This window comes from Varanus komodoensis, unplaced genomic scaffold (genome assembly GCF_004798865.1).
Source record: "Varanus komodoensis strain SLA01 unplaced genomic scaffold, ASM479886v1 scaffold8, whole genome shotgun sequence".
Taxonomy (NCBI): domain Eukaryota; kingdom Metazoa; phylum Chordata; class Lepidosauria; order Squamata; family Varanidae; genus Varanus; species Varanus komodoensis.
This window is the reverse complement of record NW_025336481.1, coordinates 23,858,989-23,884,360: the sequence shown is the minus strand read 5'-3', so window position 1 is coordinate 23,884,360 and position 25,372 is coordinate 23,858,989. Positions and strand designations below refer to the sequence as shown.

The 25,372-nt window shown below is 37.5% G+C and overlaps 2 protein-coding genes across 16 annotated transcripts in view; one reads left to right on the top strand and one right to left on the bottom strand.

The window, feature by feature from the left end:
• The window catches only part of PLXNC1 (plexin C1), a 56,421-nt gene extending 37,386 nt beyond the window's left edge, over positions 1-19,035 (top strand). For 5 of the 11 annotated variants that reach the window (XM_044454932.1, XM_044454936.1, XM_044454937.1 and 2 more), the window contains 16 exons: positions 39-140; positions 1,057-1,160; positions 3,152-3,199; positions 3,963-4,087; positions 5,151-5,349; positions 6,559-6,705; positions 7,835-8,012; positions 8,522-8,625; positions 11,674-11,725; positions 12,408-12,439; positions 12,521-12,628; positions 13,216-13,379; positions 13,589-13,736; positions 15,702-15,842; positions 16,502-16,576; positions 18,274-19,035. In XM_044454932.1, the coding sequence (XP_044310867.1) occupies positions 39-140; positions 1,057-1,160; positions 3,152-3,199; positions 3,963-4,087; positions 5,151-5,349; positions 6,559-6,705; positions 7,835-8,012; positions 8,522-8,625; positions 11,674-11,725; positions 12,408-12,439; positions 12,521-12,628; positions 13,216-13,379; positions 13,589-13,736; positions 15,702-15,842; positions 16,502-16,576; positions 18,274-18,378 (1,832 nt within the window). In that variant the 3' untranslated portion in view covers positions 18,379-19,035. Of the gene's footprint in view, positions 1-38; positions 141-1,056; positions 1,161-3,151; positions 3,200-3,962; positions 4,088-5,150; positions 5,354-6,558; positions 7,341-7,834; positions 8,013-8,521; positions 8,626-11,673; positions 11,726-12,407; positions 12,440-12,520; positions 12,629-13,215; positions 13,380-13,588; positions 13,737-15,701; positions 15,843-15,998; positions 16,392-16,501; positions 16,577-18,273 lie in introns of those variants that run through there. The other 6 variants (XR_006417085.1, XM_044454931.1, XR_006417086.1 and 3 more) reach the window with 6 other exon arrangements.
• A 1,823-nt stretch (positions 19,036-20,858) lies between these two features.
• The window catches only part of CEP83 (centrosomal protein 83), a 34,555-nt gene continuing 30,041 nt past the window's right edge, over positions 20,859-25,372 (bottom strand). For 4 of the 5 annotated variants that reach the window (XM_044454940.1, XM_044454939.1, XM_044454941.1 and 1 more), the window contains 3 exons: positions 24,142-24,245; positions 23,751-23,928; positions 20,859-22,823 (listed from right to left, as the gene is read on the bottom strand). In XM_044454940.1, coding sequence (XP_044310875.1) covers positions 22,632-22,823; positions 23,751-23,928; positions 24,142-24,245 — 474 coding nt within the window. In that variant the 3' untranslated portion in view covers positions 20,859-22,631. Of the gene's footprint in view, positions 22,824-23,750; positions 23,929-24,141; positions 24,246-25,372 lie in introns of those variants that run through there. The other variant, XM_044454945.1, reaches the window with a different exon arrangement.

The window sequence follows — 25,372 nt, the reverse complement described above, 5'->3', positions numbered from 1 at the left end:
CATATTTCTGTATTCATTCAGTATTGACTTTCTCTCAGTTGCCATTTTTGTGACCCAAAGAAAATCAAAACAGTTACATCGAAAACTGAGTGAACACCTGGAACTATTGGAATGTGAACTTCGTAAAGAAATACGTTATGGTAGGTTTCTTTAGATTTGCTTTCGGGGGAAGGATTAGCACCTGAGAGTTTGTGCAGTCTGCATTTCTGTGTTGTGCTTTCCATGCAGTCCTTTCCCTTAGATTTTCAGAGGAGTTGCTGGGTTAGTCTATTGCAGCTGAAACAATAAGGAGTCTTGTGACACCTTAAAGATAAACAAATTGATCCCAGCGTAAGCTTTCATGGACTTCACCAGTTGCATGAAGTGCTTGCTTCCCACAGGACACGCTGCAGATATACTTGAAGCTCTTAATCACACTCCATGCATATGATGAACTGAGCTGCAGGCCTCAAAAGCTTGTGCCGGAATAAAAGTATTCACCCCTAAGGTGCCATCTCTGTGTTGTTTCTAAAGTACAGAATCCGTTGTGGTTTCACTCTTGGAGTACTGCAGGGGTTTTGGAGGCAGGGAGTAGCTGAGTCGGCCCTGTGCCGGCGTGCGGCAATGGACTAGCACACAGTGCCCAGTGTGACTGCTGGCTGCTCACTCCATTTGCCCGTGCTGGGATTACTGGCCTTTTAGCAACCACATGCTGACACGGCGCTGCCTGAGTCGCCCCCTCCCCCACAGGCACAAGCGGCAAGAGTACGGAGTTCCACCCCATTACAATACCAGCCTGAGGCAGCTGCTCTTTGCTCGTGTCATCCCGTGCAACAGTTCGATGCAAGAAAAACATTGAAAAGTATGCACAATCACTGTTGCACATCCCACCAAAAAAGTGAAAAAGAAACCAAAAAAAAAAAAAAAATCCCTCAACCACACAGCTTGGCCACAGAGATAATGTATACAGAGAGAACTGTCTTTGATAGCTACTTTCCAGAATCATATTGAAAGCTGCAATTAAGATAATGCTATATTATAAAAAATAGCACTCCAGGAGATCTTTCTTTGTTGCAGGATTTGTTGAACTACAGGTGGAAAAATCAGATGTGGTTGATAGTTTTGGAACAATTCCCTTCCTTGACTACAAACACTTTGTTCTTAGAACCTTCTTTCCAGAGGTAAATGACTGCTAGCATCTTTGTTATAAGCCTTGCAGTAATTGAAATGGACCAAATAGCTAGCATGCAGTAGCTTTCCATGCAATTAATGACATTCATATCAAAAGAAAAATTTTTAAATGGAATAAATCTGTTGATTTCAAGGTTTGCCAGGTTGGGGGGGGGGTTGGGGGATCCATTAAAGTATCCATCTTTAATCACTTAATAATACAGTTTATAGCTGCTGTCTATCCCTTTAAATGTTCTGCAGCTCAAAATAGAATGGGTTAAACACCTGCTGTAAAGATGCTTCTTGGTTCTTTCCTCTACCATCTTTCCATTTACCATTCTCTCCCATTATTGTGGCTTAGCTATAGTGTTGCAGATGTTAGAAATGTTAAGTTGCTTATCCATCAAATGTTCTCTTTCGTTAGTCCCACTCAGCTGCACAAGTTTAGCAGAAATCCATCAATAAATAAGGAAGTTAAAATAAAACTGAGGTAGCCAGCATATATTAAAATTAACATTTGAATTATGTTTAGGAAGTCTTTCTTCTTGTCTCATTTTCCCTTCATTTTGTTGCTTCTTCAGTTCAAGGAGTGCCATCATTTCATGACTGTTTCCATCACAGATGACCTTTCATTCCAAGGATGAAAGCATAAAATATAAATGAATATAATAAATGTAATAATAAATGAAACAACTGCCTGCCAGCCAGCTGCCAGTTCTTGCAAGGGCTGAGGAGTGAGGAGTGCTTGTTTTTGCCCCCGAGTGTAACCCAAGGATAGACATGCATGCCCATTCTTTGGAACAAATGGGTTAAACACCTGCTGAAAAGCTTCCTTCCTGTAAGAAGCAGGCACTCTGGTTTTACTATGACATTCTCATATAATAAATAGTTTTGGCCTGCTGATGTTTGTTAATACTAATTCAGAACATTGATTTGTTAATGGTCTCTGGAGGGATTGGGACTAAAGGTTACCCCCAACATATTTCGAAGATCATATGAATATTTCATCAGTGGTTTCCCAACCTTTCCATGGCAACTAATGCACACAGCTTGGACATTGTATTTATCCTATAGAATAATGTTTTCTAAAACCCATTCTTCCAATTTTCCAATGCTCCTTCTTCATGGGTTGATTTATTTCCTGCATTTTAAATGTTAATATTCAAGCAGCATTTTAAATGTTAATATTATTGAATTTTTCTGGCCAGGGCAGCTTATTTTATATTGTATATTTGTAATTTATTTTAATGTATATATTTTAAAATGTTATTTAACTTATTTGTTGTAAGCCGCCCCGAGGCTTCGGCGAATGGGGCGGCATAAAAATGTTTAAATAAATAAATAAATAAATAAATAAATAAATAAAAATAATCCTGATTTCCACCTTTTGCTTTCTCTAAAGCATGTCCTATTATTCATCAATACTGGTTGCAAATCAGCTCTTCTGTGTTGCCTGGATTGGCAAACGAGAGATGGTAGGCAAATCCAGCTTCTTCCTAGGCCTGCCTGTTTCATCTTTCCTTTTCTTGGTTGTTGTTCCTTGATGGGACACTGTGCACCACTTTGAGCACACACTGTGAATATGTTCCACAAAGAGTTATGTATGGTATAAATTATCACAAGTACAGGTTTCTGAATGCACCCAAAGGAGGACCAGGTCACCTAACCAGAGCAGGTGATGAAACAATCTCCTAAAATGTTGTTTCCAGTTGATTTCAACCCAGAACATTCTTGTGTGAATTCAGACTAAATTTGCCTATATTCTAAACCCACTGAATGTGGGGCAGTTTATGCTAAGAGCCTTCTGTGAGAAATAATTTGCTTATTAGGTAACATTTCTATCTTGCATCCATAATTTATTCTAACTTGTCTTCCTTTGTAAAAGATAAAGTTTATCCACATGGAGAAACCAAAAATTCCACGGCTTTTTATATTTTATATTTATTAGTGTTGCAATTTTTGGAGGTTTCTTACAGTAACATTAACTAATACTTTCTTTTAGGCTGGAGGCACTTTGTCTATCTTTATGGAAGATTCCAATGAGCCACTTGTAAGTGTTTTTCATTAAATTTTAAATCTTTTGCAAAGGTTGGCAGCTAGTTCAGCAGAAATAAATACTTCAGTAATAGAATTTGTTTAGTGTTCCTAGTGAATTTTCATTGTCATTTTCCACTGCATTTTATTTTAAAATGACTATCCAGAGAATGCAACAAATAGATTATATAAATAAACAGAACATGAGATGAACTGTAGTGTATTTTCATGCATAGATGTTCCAATTCATATGATTTACATGTTACTTTTATTAACATGGCAGGGCAGAGTAAAGCTAATGGCAATTTATATTATTGCATGTTATTTACACTTTTAATATTGCAGATTTCAAATGTGTAGAGCAGTTTTCTATTGCTTTTCATCCCAGTTTGTGTGTTATGCTTTTTATGATCTTTATCCTCCACAAAATCTAAAAACTGTGTAAATATAAGCCAAATAACCTTCTTTTAATCCACAGAACAAACACACAAGGCTATTTCTGTAGTGCATTGTTGACATAACATCTATTGGCTGGGGAAGACCAATAATTAATTTGGGTTCTTCACATTCTATTTTTCTTTAGGGATCTTGGAATGTAATGAGTCTGGGAGGGAAAAACCCCAAACTTGTTAGCAGAAACTGGTTATATTTGCCTCCTTAATCTGAAAACAATAAACACATTTATTGTAGATTTCTAAAGATGTTGTTTGTAGCTATAATTAGGAATTAAATGTGACTTACATTAAAAATGAACAGCTCATGTCTTTCAACTGTTACAGAGTGGAGTTCCAAATCACAAGGATGAAAGCAGTATAGCATTGTATGCATTAATTAATAACAAGAATTTTCTTGTAACTCTGATTCACACACTTGAAAAACAGAAAACCTTCTCTGTGAAAGACAGGTATGCTATAGCCTGTCTTGTTCAAGCTGTGGAAATATGTTATCGTAAGTTATGAATGAAATTGCCAGGTTTCCTTTGACTAAATCAAACAAAACTTTTTCTCCAAAATTTTTTCCATTATTTCTTGCCTTCGCCCAGTAGTCAGAATCAGTTCTCCTTAAAGAAACTGCAAGAAAGAGAATGCACATGTTCCTTATAGAGCTGACTACCTAGACACACAAAGATGGACGTACCTCAAAATAGCAAGAAACATTGATCATACTAAGAACTTAAGTTTATAATATAGTGGATGGAATGTTGAGGATAAACTGCAGTAGACGGCACTCTTTGTAGAATGAAATTCTCATGTTAATATTTGTGAATGAGTTCAGTTTTACAAATGCTAGTAGCCATTCATCCTATTAATGACTGGCTTGGACCCAAAGGAATGATAACTGGAGACTGTTGGCATAAAGGGGCGATCAGAATAGCACTTGAGTAAAGGCTGATCACAGTGTTCCCGGGTTGAAGTCAAATGAAAGATTTAAGTTATCCCCCACTACATTTTTTAATGAAATGTCATAAAAGAAATATCAGAAGCAACATCTCAAAAATGATTAACAGAATTTACAAGTGCTTCTTTATATGGCTTTGAATGATGGCAGTTCATTTTATTTCTCTCTTATAAGGGACCCTTTCCCACCACCTGAAGTTGTATAATACGTTAAGAACACAGGTGCCTATCAATCCAAACAGTAATTATTATGCTCCCATCCTACCTTGGGTGCCTGTAGAGTGGTCAAGTTTAGAACAATGATATTCGGCTTGTTAATTGCGGTCTGAATCCTTTCCATGTGGTGTGTCTACAGTGAGATACATGATCTTACTTTATGTTATCAGGCAGAAATACATCTTATGTTGACTCATTCCAAAAATATACCCATGTTTCTCTCTGATCACCTGTACAGGGTGTTCTTTTTTATTGTTCTCCAGATGTTCTTAGTAATCCATTATGATTTAATATGGCAACTGGTAGGAAGATTTTGCATCTATTAAAAGTGATTTATTCTTTTTTTATAAACAGATGCTTGTTTGCATCTTTCTTGACAATTGCACTACAAAGAAACTTGGTCTACTTAACTAATATTCTAGAAGTTTTGACAAGGGATTTGATGGAACAGTCAAGCAATGTACATCCTAAGTTGATGCTACGACGTACAGAATCGGTGGTAGAAAAGCTGCTGACAAATTGGATGTCTGTTTGCCTCTCTGGTTTTCTTCGTGCAAGTATTATATCTTTTCACTACCTAAAACTGGATAATAGGATATTGTATTATCTGTTTGCAGAAATTACTACTTGTTAGAGTAGCTCCTACCTACATGCATATTCTTTTGAATGCATGAACTGAATAGGAAATTCACATTTGAGCATCTCAAGCAGTGGTTTTCAACCACAGGTTCATAGACCGGTGCCAGTCTATCAGAGATTTCCTGCTGGTCTGTGGGGAGGCTTCACCACCTCTTCCTTAGTTGGCTTCATGTTTGTGGAGAGTGCATTGGTGCTACCAGGGAGGCCCAGAGAATGAAGAGGCAGCTATCTATCTATCTATCTATCTAGGCGACTTCTATGCCACCCCATTCGCCGAAGCCTCTGGGCGGCTCACAAACCATAAATAAATAAAATTCAATAAAACAATATAAATTAACAATATAAATTAAGTCGCCCTGGCCAAAGAATAAAATGAATAAATTAACAAATAAAATAACATTTGAATAAAAAGGTTTTTGTTTCTGCCTCAGCGGTCCCTGAGGTGGTTTTCCTGTTTTCGCAACTCCTGAGCTGTGGAAAGGTTGAAAACCACTGATCTAGAGAGCTTTGATATGAAAGATGAATCCTAGATGGCCGAAGCAAACATTTGGGGATGAAGGAAATGCCTTTCCAGATTCATCTGTGCAATCACCATTTCACTATTTCTCACAACAAGCACTCTTGTTGTGAAATGTGTGAAAAAACTGAAATGTGTATAATTAATAATGTGAGCAATATGAGCCTGCCCAAATTTTGCGCTTTTCATCTGTTGCTTGCTCCAGTTCCTTAAGTTGATGAAAAACAGTAGCAGCATCTGTTAGGTAGCAGCACTTCAGTGGAGAACTCTCTTTTTGGCTAGGCTAGGCTAGGCTAGGCTAGGCTAGGCTAGGCTAGGCTAGGCTAGGCTAGGCAAGGCAACAGTTGGTGAAGATAATGATGCTCTACTGTGGTTTCAGTAGTTAATGTCACTTTGTGTTTTTTATTAATTCCTGGTTTTAAGTTTTATAGATGTAAGTATTTTATGTTTTTATGATACATTGCCCTGCTTACTCACTGTTTGAATGATGGTCCTAAAGCATTCTGAAGAAATAAATCTGTGCCAATTGCACGTGTCTCTGCCACTAAATGTACACATACTAGGATGCTGCAATTATGAATAAGCAAGTTATATTTTGTTTCTTAGGAAACCGTTGGGGAGCCTTTCTATATGCTTGTAACAACCCTAAATCAAAGGATTAACAAGGGTCCTGTGGATGTAATAACTTGCAAGGCCCTGTACACACTAAATGAAGACTGGTTACTGTGGCAAGTAACTGAATTCAGCACAGTGGTATGTTTGTGAATGTATGTCCTGCCAATGAAACCAACAAACTTGTGTAAGAGAAGATGTGTTATGATAAAAATGTTGTGCATTCTGTGATTAATGTAGCTTGAATATATTCGCTTATTTTGCATGACTGTTCTGTGTTGGGCTAGTCATGGTGAATGAAATTCAGCCATGTAGGGTTTTTAAGCCCTTTCATCTCAGATAATGCACCAAGCCTTTCCCACATTTTTTAGCTAGCTGTGTAGCAATAGACTTTGAGCACACTACTTGAATAGTTGTACATGCGCAAAGGAATGGCCTAGAGCTGAACCCAACTTTCCCTCCTCAACTTTCCTATACCCTGCCTGCTTATTGTTTATGCTCCAGTGCTACATTTATCATAACTCTGGTGCCACATAGCAACTTGTACGCTTAGATACATCTGAATAATAAAAGGGACAGCAAAATATTGAATATGTTTTTAATGAAGCGGAGGAAACAAACCCACAGTGTTCTGCAGATAACGGCAGCCTATATCACATGGCAAGAAAGAATGCAAAATAGCTGTGTTTCTTCTTCTTTTTCTTTTGAGTAAGTCACAAATTAACTCTTGACAATATGCTGTTGATGCATAAACAGAAAAAAATGCAACCCATGTATTCAGCTAATAATTATAAAGAAATCTGAAAAAATGTAGTTAGTTTAATTAACATAGTTTATTTTGATTATTTTCTCAGGTACCCTAACCTTGCACTCATGTTCGCTAGATTCACTTTTCAAACAAAATTTCCTGCTACAGAGTACTAAGTGAAACACATAATAAAGAACATAAGAGGAAAAGCAAGACAGGATTAGGGTCATATAAGTAAAGCTAAACTGTGGGTTTTAGCATGATGCCTGAACCAGATCACAGGCTTGTCTGAGCTTGCCCAACATGCTCAGTTCTCCCTGGCTCATAAATAAATATGAAGTGTGAGGATATTTTTGAGAAATCTCTATGACCCTTCCCTGATGTCATGCAAGATTTGCTAATATGGAGTCTAATGATAAATAAATCCTCATTGTATGATTGCATGCATGCATATCTACAGAAAAATTCCTGTCTGGGTTGTACTGTCAAAGTCAGTGTGAAATAACACTTGCATTTTTTCAGGTATTAGATGTCGTCTTTGAAAAAATCCAAGAAAATGAGAGTGAAGGCACTACTATGAAAATCCAAGTTAATGTCCTGGATTGTGACACCATAGGGCAAGCCAAAGAAAAGATCCTGCAAGCCTTTCTAAACAAGAATGGCTTTCCTTTCGGTCTTCAACTCAGTGAAATGGGCCTTGGTAAGGCATTGCATTCATTGTTAACGACAATATTTTTCCATTTGTTTTTAACAGATGACTAGTGAGACCTTCAATGTATTATGAGGTTCATTAATTTTAACTGATCAGATTATTACTTTTTGTGGGTTACGGTTAGGCTGCTATATCATGTGTGCTAGCAAGCATCTAGGGATGGCCCAAAGGAATGCTCAGGTAGCATGCATGATGTCACAACCTGTTCCAGTACTCGCTTACCCATTTCCACATGACCATCTCAGCTCTGCTGCTGCTCACAAAGCTCCATTGTGATACAGACATTAGTGGAAAGGGTCTGTGGCAGGGAAGAAACGTAATAGGATTTCAAGGCGTGCACAAACCCAGCTACGTCTGTGCAAATACTTAGCAGGGTGTCCTATTCTGAAAATTCGGACGAGCATTTAAGGATACCAGAACACACCAGTTTTGTCGTCTTAAAGCTAAGCACAACATAAGCTCATCTTGTAAGGGTTTTCCATGTAATCATTTGGCAGCTCTTCAGTCAGGCACACAAGCCAAAGAACTTTTGGATGTTGATAGTTCCACTGTGATTCTGCAAGACGGAATTACCAAGCTGAACACCATAGGCCATTATGGGGTAAGAACAAGATTCCTTACTTTGCTGAAGATTTGTTTTTGTAGGGAAGAGTCTCCCTTAATAAACAATCACTGAAAGACAGAGCAGAATTCTCTTGCCAATGCCATTGCTTAATATCTGTCTGCAGGAAATCTCTTAGACTGGAGTCTTCTACACTCTTGCCTGGAAGTAAGTTCCTGCTGTACCTAGTGGGACTTACTTCTGCATGCAGTTTTGCTGTCAGCCAAACTACATGTCCATGTATACCTGGCTGAAAGAGTCTTAGTCATAAATTATATGACTAACTGTTCATAAATGATAAAAAACAGTAATTTTTGAATAAGTAAATATACAAAATGAGGACTTTTTGCAGACCAGAATAGTTGGAACAGCAACAGCAAGCATTTCAGCTCCAGCTGAAATTACAAATTGCTCCAAATGAAATTGATAGGACCTTGCAATTATGTTCTTCAAATTAGTTTCGGTATATGCTGCACAGTTCAAATAAATTCCCTTAAAGGTAATTTCATGTGAATTCAGTGGTTTTTACTCTCAAATGAGTGTACAAAGCATTTCTGCCTAAATGAAAGGTGGCCTTATGGGACATCTGGAATCATACAAGAGGTATGTTTCAGTATTTTAACTGCAGGACCATGAAACCCAGAGGCCTCCAGGCTCAACCATTAGATTTACTTATTGGGCATTTTTCTAGGTGATTGTGCATTGACATAAAGTAGGAAAATCTTTCCTCTTTTCCCTTACTTTGTTTCTGAGAAAGCAGCGTAAGATTCTGCTGAAGCCTTACCAAAGTGCCAGAACATTCTACATGTGCTCAGTATAGTCTATAATTTTATTGTAAAGGTGAAGTTTGTTGACACACACTTATCCAGACAAATCCAGTTTTCTCAAGTACCCAAATCAAGTGCTCTTACAGTGTGATGATCTGACACAAGGCATTTTCTGGTGCACAACTGTTTTCTTCTCTGCTCCTTTTTAAAATGTTAATTTACTATTTCTGTTTCTACTGGGTGTCTTCTGAAGCATCTGTTGACTTTATGATAGTCACATTATCTTCACTTGCTTGTGCTACATATTCTTTCTAAAAGCTCAATGTTAGAGCACCTGTTTTTGCACACCCAAGGTACCAGCTTCAGTCACTACACTCATCAGTTAAAAATATTTCAAGTATCAGGCTAGAAAAAAAACATGTCTGTTCACAATAGTTGGAAGCCATACTCATCTTGCTATACCAATCAGTGGCTTGATAATAAGCACTTTGTGTGCCCCTTAGCAGTCTGTTTTGTATGTTTCCTATTTCAGGTCATCACATATTCAGTAATTGAACTGGATTAGTTTTTTCTAGGACTTCTTCCCTTTCACTGTAGCTGCAAGATACTTTTGGCAAACAACAGTCTTTCTAAAAGTGTCTCAGTAGCAAACTAGTTTCCCTCTGGGCTGGCTGCCATACTCTGTAATACCTATCTGCTTTCCCATCTTTGGCAAGTACTCTATCCTGAAAGAGTAATTTCAGCAATTGAAGAACATCTTATGCTATCATTTTGAAAATATATAATATCAAGCTGTCGCAGATAAATTACCTTTAGCTTAACTATTTGACAGCAACAGTCTAGTTCACCAAGAGAATTTAGGAGAATGTTTTTAGTTCTAACAGTACAGTATATGTAGATAGATGGGTAGGAAGGAAGATTCATATAAATCTCTTAAGAAGCTGGGCATATTTTGACATTTTTACAGTATTCAGTATTGATCTTGGTTGCTATAAACAAAAAGAAAGTAGTACTAGAAATATAAAACAAACTCACATTCACTGTAAACAGACCTTTCTTTTCTAGCAGCCACGTTTCTTTGTATTACCTTGAAATGTTTAGTATGTTTTGTTTTGTTATTGTAAAGCACCCTGAAATCATTTGTCAGTTTTTAGTTGTTCAATCTGTTTGTTCCCTCAAACCCATGCCAATGGTAAAACTCAGTGAAAAACATAATCTACCTACAGAAGACTCATCATCCTTGGCCTAAAACTGAGCATACTTTTCCCATACCCAGAATTATAGTCTGACAAATCAACATCACCAGAAGTTTAAAAAGTAGAAATTAAATAGGCTATTTAATTGGAAGAGATGTAGACTCACTGGAGGATAATAATGCTGGGTAAGGTTAAAAGCAGAGATGGCAGCAGAAGAGGAAGATCAAATGTGAAATGGATCAGTTCCATAAAGGATTCTCACTGCCTGAAATTTACAAGAACTGAACAGGGTAGTCAAGGGCAGGTCATTTTGGAGAGCACTGATTCATAGGGTTGCCGTAAGTCAGATGACTTGATGGTATTTAAGAACAAGAGGACTCATGAAGTTGAAAGTGGGGAAGGCTGCAATCCTGTGTCAAGCCCTTTTGTCTCTGAATCCTTTAGAATAATCGCCTCTGTGCACTGGCACAAGTCATTCTGCACCCTTATCTGTGTCCCTGGTCTTTCTTCACCCAACAGAGGCCATTGTACATCTCATGTGTACATCCCTATTTTTTTTCCTTCAGTGTTTCTGTTCTTCCCCCAAGTTCTGAATTCTGCTATTCTATTCTTCGCTGAATTTAGCAAGAGTATATCAAGTATTCCGTGTTTCAGCAGTTTTCCTACATGAACTGGGTGTAGCTCAGAGGAGCTGTAGTAAGGCTGGACTTCTGAGGAATAGTGTGATACTTACATATCCAAACAAGTCTCATTCTCACATTACATTTTATAATGAAGGTCTGTTCTTAAAGAATCTGCCTTTAAAAATGTGTATCCCCCAAACTGTAACGTGCAAAGATTTATAGCAGGACTGGCTGGCCGCAATAGGCTGGAAAAACTCTCCTGTATTAGTTCCCATTGTCTAGAAGCCGTACCTCCCAAATAGAAAGAAAAAAGGGCTGTCCTCCAGAGTTGAGAACTAAGATTGTGAGAACACCACACATTTTTGCTTTGGCTATTAACATTAGGAAAACGCATGTAAAGTATGAGGACTTGATACATGTTTGTAGAAATGTGTCTGTTATAGATTTGTTTTTCTTTTTCAGATTTTAGATGAAGCAACTATTAAAGTCTTTAAGAAGGAAGTACAGCTATCAGGTACTGAAAGCAGTGGACATGGTTTTATGTAATTGCAATAGCTCTGTAGAGAATTTGCAGGAATGTACAATTCAGCCATAATTCAGAGGCAGCAGAACTATGTATAAAGTTTAACAAATTCTGGCTAACTAGATGAGAAGTCTACCAAATATTCTGTTGCCAGCAATGAGCATTTGGATGGTTCTGGGCTGCTGACATACAGATCATGAAGGCCACATTTCTTGTTTGTCTTCGGCCTGAGGTATTGCTTGAATAGACTACATCTGAATATGGAGCACCAAGTAAGAGCAAATTAGATGCTGAATTAGTGCTTTTATACATTGTGAAATCATCCTGAGAGTTCCGAGTCAAAGTAATGTAAGGCTGATTTCAAGAAATGTTGAAGTATGTTATGAGTCACATTTCACCCCCTAGTTCAGCCTGTTTCCAGTTAATTGGAATACTTTGTGATAGATGTAAACTAACTAAATGCACTAGCTAATGAAAGGAAGTAGCAAAACTAATTATGTTGATCATTCATTTGGTTTACACATCTGTATTTTACATCTAGATTGGTGGGAATATCAATATTTGTGTAATCTGAATATAGTTGAACATGGATTAAAAAGCCCTTTCTAGGCAACAGGTTAATTCTCTTTACCATATGCATTTAATTTACCCTTTTCTCTCACATGTTGCTTAGATGGCGAATATGCTGATGACTATTGTCATCTGGTAAGTCAACATTACTAACAATTTCTTGTTTACTCTCTTAATCACTGCATTGTCATGACATTTGTGTAAATCTTTTTGTAGATATTGCCAGACTCTGAAGCAGCCAAAGAGACTCAAGGTGCAAAACATACAGGAAAACAAAAATTTAAAGTGAAGGAAATGTATCTCACTAAGCTCCTGTCTACAAAGGTAACTCCTGAATTATATTTGGAACTAGATCAGAAAAAAGCATGAAGCATTACAAATAGATACCTCTCTTAACCAGCACATTCCAGTGCATATTTACCCAAGGAAAACAACCTTGATTTCGGTCACATCCATCTAGTTATTCCTTGTTGCATGGATATTCCCCTGCATCCTTGCAGCTTGAGTGGGCTTCTGTGTTCAATGACATAAGGAGTTCATCACTTTGCATGCAGAGCTGCCCTGTTGAAGTAAAACTAGGATGTGACAGAACCATAGGAGCTATTTTGAGTTGTAGTGATTTGACGAAGCACTTGATCATTGCTGGAGAAGGGCGGGGGGGGGGGCAAACTGTATTTGTACTAGGTAAGAATATGGTTCTGTCAAAAAGTGCTTCTGTGATAGTGGTAATTCTAGATATAATGAGGTACATTCCATTGTATGTGCTTGCACCCCAAGTTCTGGGTGCAGGATTTTTTGCATGTGTTATGGGAAGTTCCTGAGAGGGAGTTTTTTTTATCTTGTTGGACAAATTGCCTTGATTTGGATAGCAGTCTACCTGTAATGAAATAACCTTTTTCTTCTCTTGACAGGTTGCCATTCATTCAGTTGTTGAAAAGCTCTTTAGGAGCATTTGGACTTTGCCTAATAATAAAGCACCAGTAGCTATCAAATATTTTTTTGATTTTCTGGATGCTCAAGTTGAAAATAAAAAAATTACAGATCCTGATGTGATCCATATATGGAAAACAAACAGGTAGGTATTTATGATACGTCCTTATTGTAAAGTACCTTCCCAGCAGGTACTGTTGTGTGGGAAATATGTTCAGCACTGAAAAGCTAATTGAAAATGTTTCAAAAGGTGAGGACATAGCTTGTGTTTTTGTTTTGCTTATTAGTTGGTATCATGAAGGACAGATAGAACTTTTAGTGACTTGTTTGAAATTTGTTTTTTCTCTTGTCTAGTCTTCCTCTTCGATTTTGGGTGAATATATTGAAGAATCCTCAATTTGTATTTGATATTAAAAAGACTCCACACATAGATGGCTGTTTGTCTGTAATTGCACAAGCATTCATGGATGCCTTTTCTCTATCAGAGCAACAACTGGGAAAGGTAGTAGCTCATTCTTACGTGATACAATATTCTCTCCTTAGACTATGTCTTCTAAACTACTTGCTCAACAGTATTCCTCATCTTTCTGTTGAAAGTAATGGCTTTACTCCAGCCCATTCTGAGTAATCAGACCATTTAATGGATCTAATTCCATTAAAAATATATTCTTTGAGCTAGTAAAAGCTTCCATGTGGAATTAGTGCCAGGCACCCAAAAGGGAAGTAACTGCTCACAATTAATGGACTCTGGCATTTGGGTTTGTGTATATTACAATCCTTGCTGAATTGACCTGCTTACTAAATGAGGCATGGTAAGTAGTTTAGGAAAGCGGAGTACAAGTATAGTTCGCATTCAGTACTTTCATCCCCAGACAGCTTGAGTGGCAATAGGGTATGTGAAACCAAATTGTCATTTCAAATTGTTTCTTATAAAGTACCTTTGAAAATAGAATTAAGCAACAGAAAATTAGGTGTGCTCTAGAGATTATTAGTGCTGTGTCTTGATCAGGTTAATCCACCAGAAGAAAGTAGGAATCCACCAGAAGTAGGAAAAGGAATTTCTGAAATGCAGGATGTGTCTTATTTAAGTTTCTACTGCACATGATTATACTGATGAAGCAAATGTTAAAATCATACATTAACAGTTTAATTATCTAAACTATCAAATTTTATGTATTTAATAATACATTTATATCCCATGTCTCTTCCTTTTGGAAATAAGTAAAGGTGGCTTATATGGGCCTTCTCTTCATTTTTTTTAAGATCCTCACAGCAGCCCTGTAAAGTAGGTTAGGCTGAGAATCAGTGACTGGTCCAAATTTACCCAGCTGGCTTCACGGCTGAGTGGGGACTGGAATGCAGATCTCTTAAAGTTTGAGTCCAGCATGTGAATGACTGCACTAAAGTGGATTTCCATTTGAAAGGAAGACAAAGCTTTTCAGTTATGCGGATGGCTCTGGTAAAAGCTTCAGAGAAATTTCTAGCTGTGCCCAGAGCCTGCTGCATGGACTTTTAAGAAGTGTCCTATGTGTTAATCATAAAGTAAGACTTACCTGACAACTTTTTAACTGACCAATGTCTCAGTAACAGCCGGTATGCACACACTGGGCAAGAATTACCCGTTACCAAGCAGCACTTGCTTTTAATTCAGGTGGGTTGCTCATTGTTTTGGCTGCAATAAGCAAGTCTACACCTTCTGTGACCCGCTAGGTAAGCAGAGCCACCAGCAACATAGCAACACATAGCAACGCAATGATAGCAGCATGGCAAAGCTAATTTCGTTCTGTTCCATTTTCTTTTATAGGCCTCTTTTTCAGCTTGTTCAAATGGACAAAGTGCCCATTTTAAGTGGGAAAAAGGGGGCATTTTCTGTGTGTTCTTTTAAAAAATGCACATTCCCCTATCAGTTAAAGCATTAAAATGTAATTTTGTCTAATTCAAGAGTAAATTTGGGAATTTGCTACAATTTGTTGCAAAAAGAATGCCATTCCTGTCAGGTACAAGATTGCATACAGGGCATGTCTGCATAATTCAAGAACAGAAATGAAATTATCTAGATTATTCAATGAGGTAATGTCCCTCTGGGTATTTCTATTATCTTTAGGTGCCTGGGGAGAAAGAGCATTTTGTTTGTGGTGCCTCACCTATGGAATATTTCCTTCAGGAAGAAACTTGCTTTCACAAAGAAAAAAAACCTTGCCACTCACCCTGATACCTTCCTGGTGTTAGGCTAAGAACCTTTTATTTACCTGGGTGTTTAAATCTTTTAACTGCTGAACAGAACAAATTATTTCGATACTGTTTTTCTGTTCCCTGCTGTGTTTTATTGTAATAACTGTTCTTATCATTTGCATTGCAATCACTTGTTAAGAATTCCTTCATCAGGTTTTCACAGACATGCTAGAAAAATACTTCGCTTCAAACTTGTGACAATTTACCAGGATTTTCTAACTTTTTATTTTTTAAGGAAGCACCAACAAATAAACTTCTTTATGCAAAGGATATTCCACTTTATAGAGAGGAAGTCAAAGCTTTTTATAAAGCAATAAAGGATTTGCCTTCGTTATCTACTTCAGAGCTAGAAGAATTTTTAACTCAGGAATCAAAGGTATCAGTTTAGTTATTTGTGTGTGGATGAAACTTCACAAACTCAAATATATGCAAATACACAAGTACACATACTGTGACTTTATGTATATTTACAATCTAATCTAATTTATATGCCAGGTGGGGAACTTTACTTTTTTTTTTTTTTTTGACCAAGGGCCAAATTCCAATCTGGATTAGGTCTGTCTGTATTGCAAAATGGGCTTGAACACATTTGAATTACTGGCTTTAAGCTTACACAGAAGCAAGCGGACTTGGCTACTCAGCAGCACTATCAAACAGTGAACAGGCCGTTGCATGTGTACTCAAGGCCTGAATAGCATGCTCTGCCATAAATAAGCAGGGCAATACTGTGCAGGGCAAGCCTCAGAGGTAAGTGGGATTATATCAGCAACTTCCTCCCTGGATCTTGCTTCCTCTCCCCTGCACAGAAAAGCACTTAGTTCCAGTAAGCAACTGACTACTTGATGAGCTCTTAGCCCTGCTGGGCAAGGGAGGGGAAGTGAGCTTGTGGGGAGGCTTCTTAAACAGATAGTGAAAGCCCTATGCATAACTGAACTATAGACTGAATGTTATCCTTTTTATTATATGCTACTAGTACTATTATTAAGTTATCCTTTAATATGAACTGTTTCACCAACTTCTTCCTTTTCCCCCTAGAAACATGAAAATGAATTTAATGAAGCTGTGGCCTTGAATAAAATTTACCAATACATTGCAAGATATTTTGATGAAGTAAGGCGGTCTTCCATTTTGTCTAATTAAACTCTCTCTCTCTCTCTCTCTCTCTCTCTCTCTCTCTCTCTCTCTCTCTCTCTCTCTCTCTCTCTCTCTCTCTCTCTCTCTCTCTCGTGCACACACTGTACAAATGTTTGAGATGCACTCTGATTTTTAAAATTGTACTATGATTGTGGCAGTGAAATTCTAACAGTGACTGGCTGCTTAGAAAACCCCAAAATCAGAGGTTTCTGAGTCTCCTAAACTCTGCTGGTCTGAAGCTGGCAATGTCAGCAGAGCAACATAAGCAATCTTTATCTCTGATTTTTGCTAGATGACCTAGAGAGGGGTAGGGAAGGATAGCTGGATAACTTATAGCTGGTCTTACCAGTCTCCCAAACCAGTGGAACGGCCCTTTTTGCCTGAGTTGCTTTCCTGATCTTGGAGAAGCAACTGGCATGGTTCTGTCTAGATTGGCTGTGAGTGCAGAAGTCTGGTGTGGGAGCTGCAACTTGCCCTTCCAAGGTTGGAGCACTGTCTCTAATCTTGGAAAGTTTTTATCAAGCTGTCCTGTGGCCCTGGGGGATTTGCTCGAGGAGCATAAGATTATTCTATGCTATCAGGCTAAGAGCAGTCTTCATCATTCCAGCTTCTTAGGGAATGAAAAGCTCAGCAAATTTGTAATGGGCAGCACACATAAACTATTGGAGTTTAGCCAAAATGTATAGTTTCATCCCTATGTAATGCCAAATTTTCATATGGCAGTATATAAATATGGCTTGTCATTTGAGCTGTCCTTCCTATTTTTTTCTCCTCTTGTGTAGTGCAAGTCCATTCCTTCTACGGACTATCACAGCTGGCACCTGCATCTGGTGTTTGGACTTGCCTTTCAAATTAGTACTGCAAATCATGATCTTGGCGTGGTTTTTAATTGACCCGAATGGAAAGCACACATGCACTAGCTATTGCTTACTACAATAGACATGTGGGAGGGGTGGGGCAGGAGAAAGCACAATTTCCATAATCACCATGCAAACACAACTGTTGTCTTGACAAGAAAAGCTGAGCCTGGGTAGTGATTATAGGCATCAAGCTCTATAACTTAAGCCATGTGGCCTTTTGATCATGCAAACCTGGTTTCTAGGTAGCATTTTTGGAAGCCTTGGAGCAGGGGAAAGGAAGGGAAAGTCCACCTCTTCCAGAGCAATTTGATCAGGATCCAATCTATAGCTTTCAATTCTCTGTGCACAATCCATGTGTCATTTATGGATGTGACTGGGTCCCTCAACTCAAGCTGAATTCTTACAACTTAAGTGCATGCTGAAATGTTTGAAATTGTGTAATTTGGCCACCTATGAGCACCTAAGGAGTAAATGATGTGCTACTTGACATGTTTTTGTTCAGCTCTTAATATTGCCAGCAGCTTCCACAGCTGTGACACTGTTTTTCAGTGACTGTTGAAGACAGGAGTTCCCTGCTACTGTTACAAGCTTCACAGCATGCTTCTGCTATGGACTTGCATCAACTAAAACATCTGTGGTTTTTTCTGAGGTTGCTCTTGTCAGCAGAAGTGTTGTTTATCATGTGATTGGTAATGACTTGTAAAACTTGTGCAAAAATAACCTGATTTAGAGGGGAGGATTCGCTCAGGCAAAATTACTCTGATGTTGAAAGAATGTGTTAAAATAAATAAGCACATTTCTTTGTTTCCATAGATACTGAATAAATTGGATAAAGAACGAGGGCTAGAAGAAGCTCAGAAACAGCTCCTAAATGTAAAAGATTTGTTTGATACAAAGAAGAAATGCAAGTGGATTTAAGAAGAGTTTAATGATCCCCAACAGGGATGGATTTTAATAACTGTCACTAAACAGAATTCAAACTATCATCTCCAGCTGTATCAAAAGACTGACTCCCTCAGTTCAGTGATCAATAATGTACTGCCAGGCCCATCTCTCTCCCAGTGGAAGACTGCTGTGATGTACAGATCTCTCTTGCCTTATGGAAGCAAGCAAGTAATTTTGGCAGTAGTGTAAACAATTTCACTGTACATCATTGATATATATGCTGCTTTTATTTTAAAAGGTGCAGAGCATTTCATTTTAAGCAATGTGCTCTACAGGGCAATTTTTTAAATAGTTTCCATGTCCTTACTGAACTTGATAGAATGTGAACCTTAAAGGTCCTCCCTCTTATTCCTGCAGAAGCACAAATATATGCTGTTCTTGCCACTTTGAGCTTGAGTACTTGAGACTGTTAGGAAGGAGGGCACTGGATGCTTGTAAGAGGCCCCAAGTTACCATAAATGACTGGTCAGATTGCATTATGACCAGAACATGTGACAGAGTAGTATCGGGGGCCTCCAGCGCATTCCAATGGAGAAGCCCTATACTCTTTCTACATGCATTGTAGTCTGCACAATGTGTTTCTGTTAACTGTAGCTGTGCCCAGTCATAATAAACTAGTGGGATTTGCTATTTATGTTGTCCTTCGCCTTCCTTCTCTCTGCAGCACTAGGTTTTTATCATAGTCTGCCTTCTATTCTGGTCTAATCAGGTTCACTGCCTTCCTTCTACTTGGGATATGGGAACTGCTTCATTCAAGCTCCTTTAATTCTTACCACCAACCCCTGCTCACAGCAATACACCCAGGACCACATCTTTCTGGAGTCCCTGCTTACCTGATGCCACCTTTTTTGAGGCGCTGCTCAACTGAGCATGTCCTCTTCCCACTTGCCTGGTAACTTAATTTTTGCCTGCAGTCATTTATTTAAAAAACTGCACACAAGTGGGAGAGTTCCTGCATTAAATGAAATATAGATTTGCTAGTACATAATGTAACAAAGACAAGACATTATACCATACTCTTGCCAAATAGCTTCTACAGACAGCACAGTCCTATTAGCTGGGAAGAATCACATAAAGCACCAATATTACTGAGCTGACTCATTCAGGAATAGCATAATATTTGCTGTAGGAAAAATGGTTGGTTGTCAGACACAATGCTACAAAATGTATTATCTAAACATGTGAAATGTCTGCTACCTCCCAGTAATGAGGAAGAGGGAAAACAGAAGCTTTTAAAAGCCATTTATCCTTATCCCAGTTAGGTATACACATTTCTCCAGCAATACAGAAAGGAGAGCTTACATATTCATGGAAACAAAGTCTGATTCTTTGTTAATCTGTTGTTTCTTAGTGAACAACTAAAAGCAAACAAAAAGGTGGAAACTGCTATATATCTATATTGAAAGATAGAGCAAGAGATATAAAATTACTGCTACAGCTTTTCTCATTTACTTCCTTCAGAAAATGTTAAAAGCTAATGACTTGGGGAGTATGGGAAATACCACTTTTATAAAAATTACAACAACAGGCTGACCTTTAGGAATTGAACATGTACATATTTCAACGTATTGCAGTTATTTCAATTTCAATGTGAAATTAAAATAATCAGATGAATTGATCACTTAGTATATGCACAATTCCTAGGAGATACTTTGATAGTGCACTAATCTTTAAGCAAAACAGTGCAAAACAACCCCCTTACAACAAACATCTCAACAGTGGAAGTGTAGGTACTTGAGTTATGACTGTACATTTGCAAACATCAGCAGTACAGTTTAAAAGGAAATCTATTAAAGTCTTCTGCACAGTAGGTAAATTAGCACAGACAGATAACTTACTTCCCTGAAAATAACTTCTGGGGCAAAAATTATACGATAAGTATAGTCAACTCAGAAAGACTGTATGTAGGGATGTATTTATCTAAATACTTTCACAGGTGGGCTTTCTACAAACAAAAGTGAGTTGGTAGATCACCACTCCATAAGAAAACATCACATCAAAAAGCATGTGAAAGTGATCTTATCATAAACCACAACCAAATACTTACAGGTGCTTAAACATGTTGGATTGTGACAACTAAAGTATACCTTCTCTTTTCCAATGGAAAATAGCCAACGGACCAAGGCTATGCAAAGCCTCCTTCCAGGGAACTTGCCTTAGCTTACAAAAGTAATGTGGAAATCATTGGAGTACTGCAAAACAGTGTACTGATTGTAGAGCCTTTGACTGGTTCCATATTTATGATGTATTGCATCACTTAGAAGAACAAGTGAAATGTAATGTTCGTGGAAATCTGCTGATGAAGCCATATTACATCATTATTACTGTAACTGTAAAATTGGAACTTATTTTCAGAGGTAAATGGTTCCTCTGACCAAAATATATGTAAGAATAATTCCTATTCTTTGAAACAAATATTTATATACAATATGCAAATAGGTAAAAACAGAGGGTGTTTACATGAAATGTTTTATTTTAAATACAAAGTATCTGATGTTCAGTTTTGTAGTTAGTTTTGTTCAGCTTAGAAATTTTGCTTAACATGTGCTCCAACTTTTCAAGCCCATGCATCATTATTCACATTATTTAAAGGGGTTAATTTAAATAGGACAAATTGTTTCAGAACTGGTATTTATACAGTTTCAATTATAGAGCCACTGCTTTGTGAATACAAAAACAGAGTGGCATGAAATCACCTCTCACTCATTTTGGTTTTGACCTTGAAGCTTTATCTAATGCAATGAGAGTATGCTCCTTGCCATTCCACTGCCATATAGGATGCAGTATGAGACATTAACACAGCCTGGGCATTGGTCTGCCTTTTTTTTGCCAAACAGCAGCCCAACAACTGAGGTGATCACTCTATACAAGAAGTCAGATACTTTGAAGGAGACTGATGTACAACGAGGAAGGGTTGGGGATAAGGAGGATATCAGACTTGGGCAATCTCACAGGCTTCTGAGATTGCCCAAAATTGCCTCTCAGAGTCTTCAAAATCAGAAAGTGAAAAAGATTATAGTGGGACTGTGGAGAATGGGCTAGGTCGAGATTCTAAGAAGAGGGAAGGCGATGTGATAATTTCAAGGCGAGCCCCTTTGCCAAACCAGAGGGGCCTCTGAGAATGAGAAATTTTCAGATGCAGACCAGGTCCACCCCTTTGTGCTCAACCCCATGGTAAGGCAGCAGCAGCAGACCCAACTGAATGGGCAACATGCAGAGAAGAGGTGTGCTCACTTACAGAAAGCCCCTCCCAAAGGGATGGGGCCCAGCATATTCATAAGAAGATTTCTTGGAGCTAAACTCTAGAATGAGTTCAACAATTAATCCTGTGCATGCATAGAGTAGGTGATTTGTACTTTGAAACATGGAAAATGGTCAAAGAAGGAACATCAGCTCACAACAGAAATTATTCTCCACTTTTTCCTAAATTCAGATTCTTATCCACACAGCAAATAAGCATCCCAGCCCAAATGCGCTGCATCAGTGTCAGATGGAAAATAGTTATAAAATAACTATACACTCATTCCCAGCCTGACCTACCTCAGAAAGAAAAAACAGTGATCCCAAACTAGTACTTTCTTACCAATACTGGAATTAAATCAAACACACAACAAGTTAGAGTTTACAAAAATATAATAAATAGATATGATCACTTTAATAAAAATTTCCTTCACAACAAAAAATCACTTTCTCTGGATAAGGTTAAAAGCATATACAGGCTTCATATTTCACTTATAATAATTTTAAAAACTTGATTACTTCTTTTCATAATTCATTATATTAAAGTGCAGACAGTTCTTTATAAAGTTAAAATACATATATCATAATCCCAAAATCTTACCTGCCTTCACAACAAATGTTGACTGATTTAGTTTTTAATTATTTCAGTATTTTAATTGCATGATGCCAGTCTTAAGGAGACTCAAGTACTGGTAAAAGTTGGAAAACATGATACATAGAAGTGGAAACTTTCCAGTATTTTTTTTTTTCAAATGACCAAGCTGTCTTAGCAACTTGAAAATGGTCTTGTTAGAGAAAAGCTTTTAGTGCAACATTTCTTACAATATAAGATTGCCTCAACATTAATTTTACTTGTCATATGTTGTTTAAAAATGTATTAAAATACAAAATTATGCAGAATAGTTAGACCTTTCCTATATTTCAAGGCACTTCTAGGTTCAGTGATTTTGGCAAAGTATGGAAAGTAATGATTTAGAGTTTAGTTTTTATTTGGCATCCCCAGATGGTAGATCATACTCTTCAACAAGCTTGTTTCTATCAGCGTTTGAATCTGTACTTACTACCGACCGAGATCGCTCATTTGAAGCCCCAAGCTCTCTCAACTGTTTTCTCTGTGTAGTTTCTAGTTCTTCCAGACGTTTGCGAAGCAGGGAGAGCTCTCTTTGATGCTGTTCCTCCTTGAAATTAAGAAGAGAGCCAGGAGGAAATAACAATATATTAAGCAATGTTTATAGATTGGATATGCTAGTAACTCTTTCATTTTTTTATATATTTGAGGACTTTCAATTATGGAAAAAACAATCTGCTGTGTTAGTATCTTTGTGGATTTAAACTAGATGTTCCACTATAGAAACAAGCAGTGCACATTTGAATGAAATTGTCTTTGCAAACTTGGCAAATTTGTTCAGCATTGAAAACCAGCTTGACACCATATCGTGTGCTATAGCTTATTTGAAGATTATACTGGCCCATTAAGAGACTTCCTGCAACTACCAAGTTCAAGATGTTCTTGTACAGCTTAACTAAAAAAGTTCTAATAAGACCTCATTAAACAAATACGGAAACTGCAATATTTTATTTTCCCAGCATTTTATAAGTTTGTATTGTTTCCAACATCGATTTTATATATTATTGTGATACTGTGTCTTATTTATGTTATCAGTGCCCTGAGACACTGTAAATAGTGGGATATTTTTTAAAAATTAAATACATTTTATAAAGCTAGGATTAAAAGAACAACACAAACAATGGGGCAGGGATTGGAGTTCTAGTTTCCAGACAGCAGTTATCTATGTCACATGGCAAACTGCTTTTGAAATAGATGTTTAAGAACAATTTGTGACATGGCACAGGACTCTGCCACTTAAAGAAATCGAGTTAAAACTTTCACTAGCCATGCCTATACCAGAGCTTTGAATTTTGGGTTTACAGCTTCAATCTTTATCACCACCTATATGTAACATTGGTTTAGATGATTCTCATATCTAAAACTTCCAAAAATATTTACTTCATGCTTTAATTTTTGAACAACCTGCTAGTACAAGCTTATTTTATTACTTTTATCACATTAAACCATCTCCTTCAGGATGTAGCATGTGACCTACCTGCAACAGAGGAAAGGATGGTTCTGGTCCAGCAATCAAAGTTGAAGATAGTAAGCTGACTGGATTCAGTGTTGGAATATTAGGAAACAGAATTAACCTGCGGAATTCATTATGCCTACGCTGTAAATCCTTTAGTCTTTTCTGAAGGCGAATATGTTCTTCAAAAGGAACATTCTGTCTGAAATAATTGATAAAAATATTTCGTAAAGAATTCCAACAGAAGAGTTTGAAATGGAATGATGTTTTCTGCAAATGTGCAAAAGCCACCACCACAAAGGAATTAGCAAATAATTTGGGGAACAATGCTAATTTATATATATATATATATATATATATATATATATATATGAAATAAAGTACAATTTCAAGTCCAAGCCACACCTATTTATACCTGTTTAATACTTGATTTTCAGTTTCTAGTTCTTCTCTTTTGGCTTCTAAAAGCTCTATTTTTTTCAGCAATTTCTTTTGCTTATTCTCATTAAGAGTCTTCCTCTGTAAACAACACCACACATATATTTAGAGAAACATTGATTTGGCTACCAATCTCACATGCAACATTCTATTTTAATGCCCTGTTTGCTCTAGCTGGGCACCCAAATTCTCAAAGCACTCTAACTCACCAGGGATCGAAGCTGAAAAAATACTGAGCAAATTGAACCTCTTAAGGTATAACTGTATGGTCTCCCAACATTGTCTGTGGGGCTATAGGATCATTTGGAGCCCCAGGTGCAAGGTCGTGTGACCCTGGAGCTAGGCCTCTGAATTTCAAGCCTCTACCCTGCCTTCTTTGGAGCTGGTGCAGAAAGGACCACACCAACTGCTTTCCCATGGTTGCAAATAAGCCTCAAAAAGCAGGAAAGGGGCATGGCAGAGGACCCCCATCTTCCTCCTCCAAAGCGCTTCACTTAGATGGCCAACAACAATTGCTACAACATCATGTACATGACGTACGTGAGTCTCTGAATTTGAAGGCTTAACATGCAACCAATGTGGAGAACAATGGATCAGACCCTTACTGTAAAATAATTTTTAAAAAACCCTTTAAAGTACAAAAATTATGTTTTTTGGAGTGAGGTTGCATATCTCTTTGGATTTAGATGAGATCTTAAAAAAGAAAATTATTCCTGCTATATCTGAGCATATTATTTGCAAAAGACAAAAAAGGCAAGTAGGATCAAAGGAAGTATAGAAAACATTGAAAACATTCATATAAGGATAAAAATCAGAAGAAACCACCAAACTATCAGTAATCCCATATGAGAATATCAAGCAGCTGCAAGAAGCTGTCTTCTGTATATAAAAATCCCTATTAATTGCTTTGATGTGCAAGAGGAAAGACAGGTGGTTGGTACTTAAGGTATTTCAGAAATGATGTTTGTGAAAATCTTAGTGCAAAACATCTGCATTTTTCTGAAGAAAAATTAGATATACATAAAAAATATGATTGCATCTGGTGTTTTGAGAGCTGGTGTGATGCCGTAGTTAAGAGTGCAGGACTAGAATTGAGGCAATCTGGGTTCTAGTCCTGCTTGGCCATGAGCCAACTGGGTGACTTTGAGACTTTCAGCTCAACCTACACTATGGGGTTCTTGTTGTGGGGATAAGACTGAGAGCAGGAG